We start from the raw sequence: 16014 nt of genomic DNA, 5'->3' as shown, positions 1-16014 counted from the left end.
TATTCTTTTTTGTTTGGCCATATCCTAGAACATTGGTGTTTACTTTCTACTGGGGGTGTTCCACACCATGTAATTGCTTCCTGTTATGGGGGCTCCTGACATCTGGGGCAAGAAAAACTGATGTAATGTCATCGGCTGCATGTTTTATACCTCTGACGATCTGACGTCATGGAAGAAGCGACAGCATCCGATGCAGGAATCCTAAGACTCTGGTATTCAGGCCGACTGAGGGCTACCTGCAGGCAGATAACCCAAATGTGATAATTGCAACAGTGAATACACTCGAACATCTACATTTATGGTAGGTGTGCACAAGTGTACTTTTGCTAGATGCCAGAGCATTGTATATCCTGGTGCCAAATGCCCCCACGGATGATAGCCCGACCAGAAGACCCCTCATAGTTCCTGTGGCGGAGTGGTACCATTCAGTGTTATCAGAGGCACAGGGTGTACTACAACAATATACATACACATATGTCTGCAATTATTGTAAGTTCCTATATAATTGTACTGTGCTTTCATATATGGGGTAGTGTTGCTTGAATAAAGACACACATTGCAGAAACGAGTGGACATCCTCTGCAGTCAATCCATTGCCTGTCCCCTTCCAGCACTATGCAGAATGCATGCAGGAAAGTATGGCAAAAACAGAAAAAGTTTGAACTATCTGTGATGTCTAAATGGTGACATTCTAGTCAAACTTCACCCAAGTAATGGCCCAGTTTACTGGGTAAGGGCAGATGTTCAACAGACTGTTGGGACAGAAACTGGAAAAAAAATACATTGTTAAATGTTTGCATTGAACATGTATGTACTAAAAATATTGTGAGTATTATGCAGTATTTCAGTCAGGAGACTACAATTTCCCTGAGAGTTTGCAGTATTTTCTTCCCATGCGAACAGTGTAGTATTTTTTCAAGTGTAGGAAAGTATGCAGAGTGTCATCCTGTCACACGTAACAAACTTGAGCACTGTTCTCTGGCAGACAAAACATCAGCCAGGAGGAAATCAGAGCTACAGGTCCTGATGAGAAAGATTTTTTTTTAGTGTTCTGTAGGAACAGTGTCCTACTCGGAATAAAACAATATTTTATGCCTAAAGTGGTAGTTGAAATCTTCCTTAATCAGACCAACCATTTGCTCATGTTTTTTAATCAACCCCGAGAAGAAATGGGAAAGGATTTTGGATTCAATAAAATACAGATCCCTTTACTTAATCATGCTTTTCCTCACCTTATCCTCTGTTGTTCCACTGAGGCATCTCTCATCCTACCATGAGTCAATAATAGCTCTCAGCATCTCTCCACCTCTGTCCCAACCACCTCTCCATACTTCCTCCCTAAACTCTCCACACATCGCACCAAACCTATTTAATGACTCCCCTCACCTTTACCCCAAATATAGACTGATTATCTCAATTTCAACTGAAGTAAAAATAAAATTAAGTGGAAAAATATTCTCAAAAAAACGAGAATCGATAATACCCCATTATACTAAAATCCTTCTAGGAGGAGACATTCACCCTACTCCTGGCCCCACCTATCACAACCAACTTCAACAATAAAACCCAGTAGCACAATGATCATTGTGCTACTGGGTTTTATTGTTCAAAAGTTTGTGGTCGGTTGTGGTGTTACAACCAACTTCAAGACCATTCTCTTCCACAAACTACTCTAACCCCCACAATGGTTGACACCCAACCCCTGTAGTCTAACATTTGCCGATATAAATGTTAGAAGCATAAGAAGTAAAAGTACTGAACTAGTTGCCTGGATTACCAAATAAAAGGCCAGATGTTCTTGCCATAACTGAAACTTGGCTTAAACCCCACATAAACGATTGAATATCATCCATAATGACCTCATACAGAAGAAAGGTGGTGGTACTGCTTTAATATTTTCCACCGACTATAATACTTCTCCCTACTGTAAACCAATACTAAAATTAAATTCAGTAGAGCTTCTTGTTACTTTCCTGAAAATAAGCAAATATATATAACATCCCTCCTGGCAACATTACAGCCACACTTGAAGATATCCTACATTGGATAGCCATAACAATTCCACAAGAACAAATACTACTAGGTGATGTTAACATCAGTTGGCTGGACATAACCTCTAACATCCCTACATCTGTCATGGACTTACATGGTCTCACACACCTAATTAATAACTGCACACATTATAGCAAGAGATCAAATTCTTTAATAGACTGGATCCTAGTATCAAACCCTAGCAAATTCACCATCACAGATACAATGACAGACTCTCTATTCAACCAATCTATAAAACCAGACATCTGAATCATCCACTTAAACAGCATGTTTATAAAACAGCACACTCTGTATTTTAAATGTGCATTAATTGTAACAAATTGATTAGTCTAGTTTTTCTTTTACCTTAACTAATTAATTACTTGTCCATGCACATGATTTTGTTGAATTTTCATATGATGATATTCTGTGTTATGTTAATTGTTCATTATATTAATTTTGTTACTTGTTCATGTTTTTTATGGAGCATTTCTCCCTGACCTTCCACTGAAAATGGGCTCTTACCGGCCCAGTGGATTATCCCGGTAAGCAAATGCCAATAAATACATCAATAAAATAAATAAACACGCAACCTTTACAAATTTAGCCCTATCATCTATTAACTGGAACATCCTAAAAATCGCCCCCTAGATGATGCTGTAAATTAATTCAATACAGCTTTCTTAAATATCCTAAATAGCCTTGAATCTCCTAGAAAGGAAGAGACTAAAAACAAATAATGCAATTTGGCTATATCTAAAAAGAGTAGAATGCTATTGCGCGATAAAAAGCATGGAAGGAGTGGCAAAAATATGAAACGCCACACAAAATTTCAGAATGCTCTGCAGTTGGGCTCTCTTTGCCTACTGAGGGGACCCCAGCAGCTGCCGAGAACAAGGCTAACCCCCAGTCCATAGTAGCTGTAGGTGCTATAAATGCCAGTAAAACCTTTAACTATATCCCTAAATATGAACAAGTACATATTCATGCCTTATACCTCCTTACTCTCCCTTCTTCACTCACTTCCTTGTTTTTATTCAATTTCTCTCCCTGACTCTTTTTCTAAATATGCCATAACCCTGTTTTTTTCTCTCACTTCGTATTGCAATCCCTGTTTTTATTATACTAACTTGCCTTTAATTTATCTGTAAACCAGCTAAAATGTATGTAAATATTAATTCATTTTCATATAAGTTGTATCTATTCTTAATCAATGTTTTCACATTATGTATAATTTGGTATCATTATTTAAGCTGTATACGTTTTTGTATTATTTTGAAGACTGTAAAATTATTGTTCGTAAAATGTGTTTGTAATACTTTTGCAGCTTTTCTCCTTTGGCCTCCTCTTGAAATGGACAACTACCCAGTCAGACTTTCCCAGTAGTCAAATGTCAGTAAATAAATAAAATAAAATGGCCATCTCACTCTCTGACCATATGTTTTTAAAGCAATGCAGACTGTAATTGCAATCTAGGAGTATAACAAAGTATCTGGGATTTCTCTCCTGCAAGGGCTTATCTAATGGTGATTGACAGGGTGACCTGTGCTGTTTTCTACCTGCCCAATCCTGATGTAGCTATTAGAATCTTCCCATATATCCAGAATTGTACTGCAGAAGTGATGTATTAGAAAAAACATGGTACTCACCATAACAGTAGGATTACTGGTGCAGAACAAGCTCTCTCCCACCTTCCCGTTCCTGTGGATCTGTATAGGTATGAAAGGTGCAGGAGCCAAAGTAAATACCTCCCCTTCCCTATATCTGCTTTTACTCCTAACACCCAAGGGTACGGTATCACAACTGAGACTTTCTGATGAAATGCTGTTCCCTCTGCACAGCACAGCCACCTTCTTACCATCAGGAAAGGACAAAAGTGGACAGAGTATCTGTTTCATCCAAGATGCATCCTCACCTTTGCATAGGGAGGAGTCAGCCCATGTCAGTAAATGCTGTGCTGCGTGGGTTGGAAGAATGTCCACCTATGGCTAATTCTCCTAACTCAGGAATTCTCATGGGCACCAGAACCATAGAGCCAGGGGGAGAGGAAGCCTCCCCACTTTTACAGCTGCAAGACCTGTCGGGGAAAAATGAATGAAGTGGAGTTTTCACGCTAATGTGGATTTGCGTGCGAATGTTTAATTAACTAAACTAGCTGTTCTTGTTCTCTTATTGCTCTGCGTTACAGGAGTTATGCTGACACAGTTCTGTTGGTGCTGCCAGAGCAATGCCGGTAAGGAGAGTTTTGTTCTTTTATATGCAGTAGTTATGCTACTTCTGTGTGTGGGTGTATGGGGGTGTGGGGGTGTGTGTGTGTGTGTGTGTGTGTGTGTGTGTGTGTGTGTGGGAGTATGGGTGCGTGTGATTGTGTGCGCATGTATAAAATGCCCCAGTTAGGCATACCTGGTGATTAGTGTTACGCCCAAACAAGAGCTTGAATTCTCTACCCATGCCACCACTTGTGATTCAGGGAGTTGAGTCCATAGCTCTCAACTGTCCAGATTTTCACAGAATATTTGGCTCATACTTTTTGGTCTTTTCCTCTTAAAATTTGTAGTTTTCTGGCAAATCAGTGAGAACTGAATTCACTTAATGATAGCCCTTTAAGTTTCAGTCTTCCCATCTTTCAGGAAACTCACAGTAACACAAAACACAGCACCTTTCTAAGATTATACAAGCAGTATTTAAAATGTGTCCCTGGTTTTGGGCCTTTGCTCTCCCCCAATAAATTTTGGCTTTTTCCAGATTTCTTGTGCTGCAAAGCGGAGAGATGTAGTTGAGTGTCAAGTAGATTTTACAAGGAGCTGAGAGCTTCAAGGGAAGAGACGTTTAGTGCTACTTACGCTAAGTCATTTGCATGGTTAGTAGTACAACAGGTAGTATACTTGCTTTGATGCAGAAGGCTGTGGGTTCTTCTCCCAAAGTATGCAGATGGATCATTGATACTGTACTGTGTTGTACTTTAAAGGGAGTGGATGCTGCAGTCCAATGAATGTCCTCCTTTGGAGGAGTTAACTATTTTTCTGTTATCAGTTTGCCATCCATTCCCCATTGCAAAATTACTTGCTTATCATTTTTTTTTTTTGTGTAGCATAGGGAGTTTATTCAAGGGCAACAGGTACTTTATTTGTAGATGAGCTATTGAAATATAAAGTTGTTTGCTAGCAGCAACCTCTTCATTAGTTACAGATCCCTTTAATGTGGAATTATTTAGATGACTTGCTTCTGCAGAGATTTTGCATATTTACTGATGTTGGTGGATTGTAATAACAGATGTTTGAGTGGCCTTTTATGGTTGAAATTTTCTGAAATGGGTAGTTTTGTCATTATTGGTTCATACATTTTGTTTTATTGCTTGCTCGAAGACTGTTCCAAGTTATAAATTTAAAACACATTCTAACAAGTGGTACTGTATTATACAAGGAGTATAATTTAATACAATTAGCAAGGTGAATCAAAGAATGCATACATGTATGCCTGCTCACAAGAAATAGCAGATCAAAATAGGGGAAGAGACCAGTCACCAATGGAGTCCCCCAGGGTTTGGTGCCGAGACATTTTCTGTTTGGCATATACATCTCAAAAGGAAAAGGAAATACCAAAGGGTTTTGACCAACTAAGTTTGCAGATGACTGCAAGCTAGGAGCAGTTATTGAATCCCTAAATGACTTAACCATCATGCAGGAAGGTTTGTCCCAAATAATAACTGGTGCCAGAATCATGAATTGAAACTGAACTCCAAGAAATACATTATTGTATTCTTTGGGAAGTCATCTACTCCAGGGAACTACCAAATTGACAATGCCCCCTAAGAACTGACACAATTTGGCATTTTGGAACTTGTGTGTACAGTGACCTAACGTTTGACCAACAAGTGCCCAGAGTCATAAGAAAGTCTTTCTATATTGCACAGCTTATAAACAAATTGACTGTGACTAGATCTAGAGATGCTATTGTCCCCCTTTACAAAGCCCTCATTAGGTCAGTCATTTTGTATAATGCTCACTTTGGCATGTATCTGTCCAAACCCATGCAACAGCTGGAATACCCACAGGAGATACCTTACTAAAAGGATACAAGTCCTAAACAATAGGTCTTGCATGGACCACCTCAAAGATTTATCACTATACTCTGTATCATACAGAGTGCTTAGAGGTGACATGTCTGCCATACAAGGCATCCTCCGACATAATACAGATGGACCTACTGAACATCAGTAAGTCAAATGGCATCAGAAATACTCAGTCCAGGTATCTAAACTGAATGTTGTGGGGAGATGGATATATATCACAGAGGCTACCACTGTTCCAGAACAGACTATCCATTTAAGTAAATCAAAGCTCATCCTTGTCCATATTCAAATGCAGCTTGGATCTAAGGATGTGTAATAGAAAATGTACTCCAGGAATGGCCGTCATGCCACTAATGAATAGAGGCAGTTCCTAAATGCTGCATCCCTTACATGGGTCCCCTGAAATTATCTATAGTATGATCACATTTATTCTCACTAGGGCTAATGTACAATTATCAGCCATGGGATAGGTAAGACCAATTGGTAAATGTTAATTCAAGCACCAAAAGGGAAACTGGCCAAGCTTAAAATGTCCTCCAAGTGAACCTATGTTGTGGTAGTAAATAGTTATAAAAAAAAAAATGCCCTGTTTAGATCACTAAGTGCCCCTCTCACCCCTCCCCCTACTGTACCAATGATCCTGCTCAAACATGTACTGTTATGAGGAGTTTCTCACCCAGATGTACATAAGCATTTATTCTTAACAATGAAGGCTTACTTTACTAAATCCATTATAGCATTGTGATCGTTCCTTACCAACACCTGTGCATGGGATTTGTTTACATTTACAAATGCAAGAAGGCGTCCTGTATTAATTACATCCAAGAAACAAACTGCTTCCTAAGAAAAAAAAAGTATGTAAGACACCTGCAAAATTACTGTAATTGTTCCCATTTCCTCATGTTGCTGATGATACTTTTTAAACCACCCTTGAGGTCCTCCTCCAGTGTGCCAGCATTCAGCACTGACAGTTTTTATTAAATAGCCGTCTTTTACAATTTTTGCAGATTTTAAGTTAGTATTATTGTCACCTTGTACTGCTTAGACAAAGGTCTTGTTTCCACAGCATGTTTTGATGCAGGTCTCTACTGATAAAAGTGCTTGCTAGTTTTGCAATTTATTTTTTATCTTTTCCATTAGGAACAAGCCTCGTGGGTTTGCCAGTGTGAAGAGGGCATGGTCCAGCAACTGGAGCAAGACTTCAAGCTAACTCTACAACAGCAGAGCTCTTTGGATCAGTGGGCTGCATGGCTTGATAATGTGGTGACCCAGGTATTAAAGCCCCATGAAGGCACTCCACGCTTCCCAAAAGCAGCCAGGCAGTTCCTGCTCAAGTGGTCCTTTTACAGGTGAACTTTTTAATTTGAGGTGTCTTAGACCTTTTGAATGTTCTGTCAGTTTCGTTTGAATTGTAAACAACATTCCAACAGTCATGTTTAGGCTGAGTACTGTCTTTTTTACAATAGAGCATTTAAATTCTTGACAGTACTTAGTGATCACTTAATTTCAGCTTTATTTGCCATTTAAAAAAAATGGCAAATTTGATAAATTAGTCTTTGCATTTCCTGGGATCTATTACAGCTCATTCCAGTAGGTCAGTAACTGCTATCAGCGCCTTATTTTACCCATTTTGTGCTCAGGGTGTTTTAGAAGCTACAACATGGTTTGCAGTCTTCATATTTACCAAGCAGTAGAGGTTGGAATCACTGTCTAGAGAAAGGTCAGGTTTCGCACTTTAGTGAAGTAATAAAATGCTACTTAGAGTTGTGCCCAGATGTCGTGATTTAGTGTTATATATTTCTCCACAAAGGAGATAATACACTTGTATAGCATGTTTAACCGGAACAGCAGATTTATGAAGAGAGGTCATCGAGATCTCATGGTCAGGACTCTTATGTATAATTGTTGTTTGGTTTGCATTCATTTCTTACAGAAAAGTGTTACTTAGTAATTGGACTGTTGTGTGTGTGTTCACTTTTCATATGGTTCCAGTCTGAATTTCACTACAAGCATACTTCTCTGGGGGGGGGGTTCTTTCAGCCTTGATGAAAAAAAAAAGTTGGTCCAGTGGTGTGTATGTGTGAGCATCTTATACCAACTTTATATGGAGCATTTGTAGATAACCACAATTTTTTTCATTGTAACCCTTCTCCACCATACAGTGGTGTTTTTGTAAATAGGACACCCCTAAGAGTTCACCCAGCGGTCAGAGGTCTTGGTACACACAGACAGTAGCCTTACCTTCGACCACCACGTGGCCACAGTGGTGAGGAAATCCTTTTGTGTTGTGCAGCTTAGAAATAAGGGCATAGCATGTAGGACCAAAGAGGTCATTATCCCACTGTACCTCCTCCCTTATCAGACCAGCCATAGAGTACAATACTCCTTTTGGTGTGTACCTGACACCAGGCATGTGCAGCAACTAGAGCAACCACAAAGGTTCCTTACAAAAAGAATACAAGGCATAAGAAACCTGCCTTATGCAGAGAGCCTTAAAGCCCTTTCCCTCTTCTCAGTCTCCTATAATTTGCTGAGGGGTGATCTATGTCCAGCTTAGAAGGCATCCACAAACCTTACACTTATGAATTTCCTACATATTCGTAAGGCAATGAGTACCAGAAATATAAGGTCTAGGGACCTGAATTTTGCCTGTAACTTACAGAACATGCTGGAGAGAGATGTATGTCCCAGAGACTGACCTTCCTATGGAACCTGTGAAGCTGAGTTTGTTACCCAATTTAAGCACAACTTAGACAAGTGGATGGGCAACATGAAATTTACACTGGGCCTGGCACCCATGTACCTTATTGACAGAGTCAGATTATAAATTCCTGGCCATCGATATCCTGTTTGGATACAGGACATCATTATTGTTTCGGGAAAACTTGGCTAGGCTTAGAAAGGCCTGCCAGTCATTAGACAAGTTAACAGTCTATGAATTTATAACTGCATTCTATCAGTTGCTGTTTTATTCATTGTAATCCAGGGCTGTACCAGAAACTGGTCCTTTGGTTCAGTGTTATACCCAAATTAACAAGCACATTACAATAAAACAAAGTAAATATCTTCACAAGTTCAAGACCTGTATTCTCCGCATAATGGTAGAAGTCGGATAAGAAAATGCACCTGGGAAAAAAGAAAAGGGTAGATGAGTAAACTGTTCTCTCCTCAAAGATCTCATGTTATTCAAAGTACCTGACACAGTTGTACTTGGACATCTTTACAATCTTATGGTGTCAAAGTCTGGGCACAGTCTACAAGGCAGCCAACACAGTTTGTTTAAAAATGTCTTGGTGAAGAACATGCACAGTGTGATCATTCCTCATGAATGACAAGCTAGATCAGTGGTTGATACAAATATATGTCTGTATTTTATACAAGTGTGTATGTATGGATAATGTGTATTTTAATATAATGTGAATGCACAGACTATGCGTGTGTATATAAATGTATATTACACACACACACAAATAGCCCTTAATTCTTGATGCTCAGTCATGGATCTTTTTTTGTACCTCTGGGGTAACTGGGATGAGTCTTTCTGAAGATTAGTGCCAGGAGAGTACAGTAAAAAAAAATACAACATTTAACAATTTAACATGCACTCCTAAAAATGAGTATAATTGTTTAAAAACTGAATGTACAAATAACTGGAGCAGTTTTCATAAATGGTGAAAAATATCCGTTGTTAAATTGATGATTATGAAAAACTTTCATTTTCTAGTACCTAGAAAGTTGTCTGCAATACTGTGGTATGCTCACCAGAAACAATGGGGCAAACTGCAATACTGTAGCAGTCCAGTCAAGGCCACAGAATGCCAAAAAGTAGTGACCTGAACTCAGCCCACAGAAGGCATAAGCCAGTTACACAGGGAAAACAAAGACAGACAGCCAGAAATGTAGAAAAACACAAATGGACACAAGGTATCCAAGGAAAAAGGCAGATACCTACCTACAGTATGCCTGCAACATCCCATAGTTAAAGCACAGCAATCCAAAGGCAGCACCCAAATGTAAACTCCAGTACATAATGTACACCTGTCCTTAGGATGTGCATTAGCAGTAAAAAGTTAAACCACATAAAAATCAAATAGTAAAAAGCCCCCGATTACTGAGAGCCATAATAAGTAACATCTGGCCAATGTTCCTGTACTGTATGACTAAGGGAACATGGTAAAAGTGTAGGCACATTGCAACGGTGAACAAAAGACTTAAGTGCAGTGAGTCAGAAAAACACACATATGTACTATAAAATTTAATAGTCGTATACAAAATGTACACATAATGACCCCAGATGTGTGTTGTGGGACCCCCAAAAAAGATGTGGTGAACTGGAAATAACTGAGAGACAAGTTAAGTGACAGAAAATGCATGTAGGGAAAAAGTCAGCATAGTATTTCTGCAAACTCTGAATAACAGTAGGGAAATCCCACAGTAATCATGTGCCCCATCCCCTTGTAGCATTGCCATGGTGCAGATGTCCATAACTAAGAGGAGGAGAGAGATTTTTACACTGCAAGGCATACTGCACAGGAAAACAAGTATGATGCACACTCAGAGATTTATATTTGAAACGTAACCTGGCAAAGCAGACACAAACATTGGAAAAAAAGCCGAGATATTAGCATACACAGGGAGGATATGCAGACAGGAACGGCAACGTCTGCCTCTATAGATGATGTGCACTGTCATGAAGCATAACAATGTACTGGTGCAAATGAAACCATGTGACGCAGTTATCTGCACAGTTTGGCACAAAGTGTACAGAGGGCACATACACCAGTGACTCATACGCATTCAAAAGAAAGGAAAAACAATAACCATGGTGGGGGGCACACAACCATGGAACAAGCAGGGCAAGGAAGGCCACACTGGGTTAGGCCAACCAAACTGAGGGATGCCAGACCCAAAGATGGCTTCTTGCATGGTAAAGATGTGTAGTACACTGGCAGCATAGGTATTTCACAGTACTAGACGGATGATAAGAATGGAAAGGAAAGGGGGAGTGACAAATGAGTGGGACTGTCTCACTTGCGCTGTCACATGCACAAAGGATAAATTATGTATCCCATCACATAACCAAGGGACAACCACAGCCACTGGCTAGACAGGATGGTTTGCAATGACTATATGTTGGACACAGTGGTGACACATGGTCAGAGGAGGGTGTGGGAATGAGTTATTCACAAAGTGGACGTCATTTGTGAGCAGTCCTGACTGTACACTTATCACTGACCTACAACAGGCTGTTCAAGGCACTACAGATGTGCAGATGTGGATAAACATGTAACAACATACTAGGACATAAATATGTGGGCAGTTACCCACACATGGAGACTCCTACATTTCCACTATAATAGGATAGTGCATAACATATGTTCATAGGTAGGTACTAGGCTATCGGCCCTAGGGCCCATACAAGCCTAGCCAAAAAATGTACCCTGGCTTTCGCCACCCAAGAAAATTATTTTCCTGTGCCCCTGTCGAGCAGAGCCACAGAAGTGATCCCTGGGGTGAATTTCCCATTTCCCATCCAATCATCAAGATTTTTCTTGAAGAGTGCTAATGAGGAGCTCTGTTTGACATAGATAGGTAGTCTGTTCCAGAGTATGGGAAGTCTCTGGGACAGGAATCTATCCCTCCAGCATGTTCTGTTTATTGTGGTGACAAGGTTAAGGTCCCTAGAGCGTGTAGGTTGGAGGGATTGGGATTTCTTTAAGTGGAGCATGTCCAACAGCTCTGGGTTTGACATAGCTTTGTATGTTAGGCAGAGATCGCCCCTGAGTAGGCGATATGCGATGGAGTAAAGCTGTAGTTTTTTGAGACGGTCTGCATAGGGCATATGTTTGAGGCCAGTAATCCTCTTTGTGAGGTATTTCTGTGGTCTTTCCAGTTGTTGTAGATGTCTTGTGAGGTACATACCAAAAGGGGCATTGTACTCTATAATGGGTCTAATGAGTGATGAGTAGAGGGGAACAATGACCTCTTTTTTTCTGGATGAGAATCGTTTTGTGATGAGATGAGCCACGTAGAAGGATTTACTGACCACTGTGGCGATGTGATTATCAAAGGAGAGACTACTGTCCACCTGTGTCCCAAGGTCTCGTATCACATTTTTGGCATTAAGTAGACTACCAGCTATGTGGTAGTTCATGGGTACAGAGTTTTTACCAAAGGAGATGACAGTACACTTTTTGGCATTGAGCTTCAGGCCATGGCTTTGACACCAGGTATCCGTCTCATTGAGGCCCTTTTGTAGTTTGTCCACATCGTTAGGAGTTTTGATTATGGCTCCTAGTTTGCAGTCATCTGCAAACTTTGTTAGCCAAAGACCTTCTGTGTTGGTCTGCACTTCAGAGAAGTAGATACCAAACAGGAGAGGACCCAATACTGAACCCTGTGGTACTCCACTTGTCACTGGTCTGATGTCGGATTTGGAATCCGCTACTTTCACAGTGTGGGTTCTATCCGTGAGCCAGTTGGCAACCCATCTTGTGACATAGGGATTTATACCTAGTTTAGTGAGCTTATCTATAATTCCAGAGTGGGGAAGGTGTCGAAAGCCTTGGCGAGATCTAGATAAGTTGTGTGAACCATTTAACCCTGATCTATGGCTTTGGTGACTGCTTCAAAGAAGTCAATCAGGTTTAGGAGACATGATCTGCCTTTTACAAATCCAAACTGTGTAGGGTCCAGAGTTTGGAGATTACCAATGTCTTTGTTTATGAGTTCCATGATGATACGTTCCATGGCCTTGCAGACCAGGCTCGTCAGGATAATGGGGCGGTAGTTCCCGGGGTCCGTCGTGGCTCCCCCTTTGTGGAGTGGGATAATTGTCGCGGTGCGCCATTCAGTGGGTACAAAGCCTGAGGTGAGGCTATGATTGAACATGGTACTTAGGTAGGGTGCCAGTTCATTCTGTAGTTTGTGTAGAACGCAGCCTGGGATATTGTCAGGTCCCATGGATGCTGTGTTCTTGGCTTTGGAGAGTGTGTTTTTTTACCTGTGCAGCCATGATTATAGGAACTTTGCATTCTTCAGGTATAGAGATGGGCCCTCTAGGGGGTGAGAGTGGTAAAGTTAGCACTGAACCTATCTGCTAGGATGTTGGCAATATCAGTTGGTTCTGTATATTTAGTGCCATTATGCTGTAACTCAGAGCAGATCTGAGTGTTCCCATTTAGATTCTTGACATAGCTATAGAATGCTTTGTGGTTGTCTTTAGAGTCAGTGGCAATTTTGTTTTCGTAACTAGCTTTGGAGAATTTTATGAGGGATCTCAGCTTCTTACTGAGGTTGACCAGGGAGTTCCTCCAGTCATGGGATTTTACTCTTTTTTGCAACAGTTTCTTTCTTCTGTTGTAGAGTTTGTTTATAGCAGAGGTCCACCAGATTGGCTTCCTTTTTTTAGAGGATAACATCTTGGTTCTATTAGGGATAGCATGATCCATACACTCATGTAAGTGCTTATAAAGTGCATTTGTGTAGGATTCGGCAGTCATACCTCTATTATCTGTCTGCATGGGTGTCATGAAGTTTGCCACTTCTGTCTTAAGAAGTGTGAAGTTGGCTTTTGAGAAGTTTTTTACGATGGTTTCCCTAATTGGGGCTGTGGGTGGGATGTGGATGTCTAGGCTGATTAGCTTGTGGTCAGATCTGACCAACGAGGAATTGACCTCTGGTGTGGAACACCGGTTTCCCATGTTGGTAATGACCAGGTCTAGGATATTGCTGCCCCTGGTGGAGGTGTGAATAAGTTGATCCAAGGCATTGGAATTTATGAATTCTAGAAAACGTTGAGCAAAAGAGTTGGTACATGAGTAGTTTTCCCAGTTAATGGTGGGGTAGTTGAAATCGCCCATTATTAGGGTGTTGGGTTGTACCCTAATACTTTCCAGTGTATCAAGAAATGAGGAGTGTGAATCCTGGGGCATGGTGGGGGGTCTGTAGCAAGCTACAATTTGGATTGCGGTCTTGCCCAGAGTTAGTTGCACTTGGATAATCTCTGATGCATTATGCTGTGCAACTAACCTGGAGGTGTGGATATCCTTAATGAATATGGACACGCCTCCGCCTTTAGTGCTTCTTTCTGGGTTAGGTGGCCAAAAGGTGTGGTATGAATTGAAGCCTGGTAATGCAGGGGTGCTCTCTGGAGCTTTGAACCAGGTCTCTGTCACTGCACAAATGTCAGTGTTCTCCATTTTAAGGAGTGCCTCGAGTGAGTGCATTTTGAGGTTTAGACGTCTAGCATTGAGTAGCATTACCCTCAGTTTTGCTTGCTTGTACCTGTTACGGTGGTGAATTTGTCATTTGAACCTTGCCTAAAAAAGGCACTATAGGGGTTGCAAGAGTCTTAGCCAGTATCCGGAGTCCTAAGGGTGACAGGTGCAGGCCATCTCTGGCAAAACATCGTGGACTGTCAATCATGTCGTCACAGGCAGACAAATACTGGATCCCCTTAGAATAACACCAGAAGCTTAGCCAATTGTTGAAGTCAATCATTTTGTCCTTGTACTGTGATATCATTCTGGGTGATGGCAGGATGCTGCTCAGGGTTAGGGTCATACCTGCCTGGGATACAAGATCGGAGAGCTCCTCCATGTCTCTTTTCATGTAGTCCAGGGAGGTACGTCTCAGGTCATTCACACCAACATGGACAATGACAGTGTCATATTTGTACTTATTGTGGAGTGACCTGAGTGCATGCGATATGTGGCGGATCCTGGCACCTGACAGGCAGCTGACAGTAACTTTCTCCTTGTTTAGTCTAGTGAGTGGAACATCAGTGTGCCTGACTATAGAGTCACCTATGACTAGAGTGCTGGGTACGTTGTTATGCCTTATGGGCCATGGTTGAGTGGCACACAGAGTTTGTGGGCTATGTGTCATTTGGGTTGTGTTGGGGGGTGGAGTTTACTTGCATTTATGCTTTGGATGTCCCTGATGCTTCTGCAGGTTTTTATTGAGAGCCTTCGCGAATGTAGGTGTGTGTTTTGTGTTTCTATGTGTGTGTTTTGGTGGTGTAGGTTTTGAGGGACTATGTGATGAATGTGGTGCCGTGCAAGTGTTTACCTTCTCCTCTTGACTGTCTAGTCCAGTCTTAGGTGAAGAGAGCTTTGCTTCCAGTTTGGCTATATAAGTGAATCTCTCACAGGTTGTAGTGTTGGGTAACAGCAGCACTGTGTTGTGTATACACACATGGCATGCATAAAGTGTGGATTGAATTTAAAAATACACTTCTGTGTGACATACAAATGTGAGGGATAATGACATCAGCAGAAAATATCACTGTACTATGTAGTCATGTTAAGCAACATTTTTTTATGTCTATAGGTGGTAAGGGTACTATGTAGTGCTTGTCTACCCATGTGATATGTGGTGGGTCTGTGCTTTACATGTGTAATTGTATGCAGTAGAACTGGACACCTACATGTGGCATACACATACACGCAAGTGCCCACATATAAGCCTGTATGTGCAACAGCAGGTAGAAAGTCACTGATACTGCTGTAATCTTGTCAGCTGTGCAATATTGACAGTCACCTCTCATATTTCTGTATGACCTTCTGTCCAGGTGTAGGTGGATGTCCTCATAAGGATGCCTTCCTCCAGTGCTCCACAGTGTTCATCTCACATTGGATGATAGTGAGAAGGCCCTGTTGGATGCCTTTTCAGCTCCCTCAGCCACCTATTCCAAGCCTCCAGTACATTTTGTGTTCAAGGCAGATCATCATCCACAAGGTCCAACACAATCCAGAACTTCACTGTATATGTTGGCAGAATTCTGTACACATACTGCCATGTATAATGTTTTCTTGATTGGCCTCTAATGTAATGGTGATCGATGAAGTTGTAGCACATCCTGGTATAATGGTGGCAATGTCTCCTGCAGCTCAAGGAATGCTGAGATG

The 16014-nt window shown here is 41.1% G+C and overlaps 1 protein-coding gene across 1 annotated transcript in view; it reads left to right on the top strand.

Moving 5' to 3' along the window:
• The window catches only part of RFX2 (regulatory factor X2), a gene marked incomplete at its 3' end in the record, with an annotated part of 743615 nt that overhangs the window by 633802 nt on the left and 93799 nt on the right, over window positions 1-16014 (top strand). Inside the window, 1 exon segment of the mRNA XM_044090762.1 lies at window positions 7244-7452. Coding sequence (XP_043946697.1) covers window positions 7244-7452 — 209 coding nt within the window.

This window comes from Protopterus annectens, chromosome 13.part0, assembly GCF_019279795.1.
Source record: "Protopterus annectens isolate FY-2018-M chromosome 13.part0, PAN1.0, whole genome shotgun sequence".
Lineage (NCBI taxonomy): Eukaryota > Metazoa > Chordata > Ceratodontiformes > Protopteridae > Protopterus > Protopterus annectens.
This window is presented reverse-complemented; position numbering and strand designations above follow the sequence as displayed.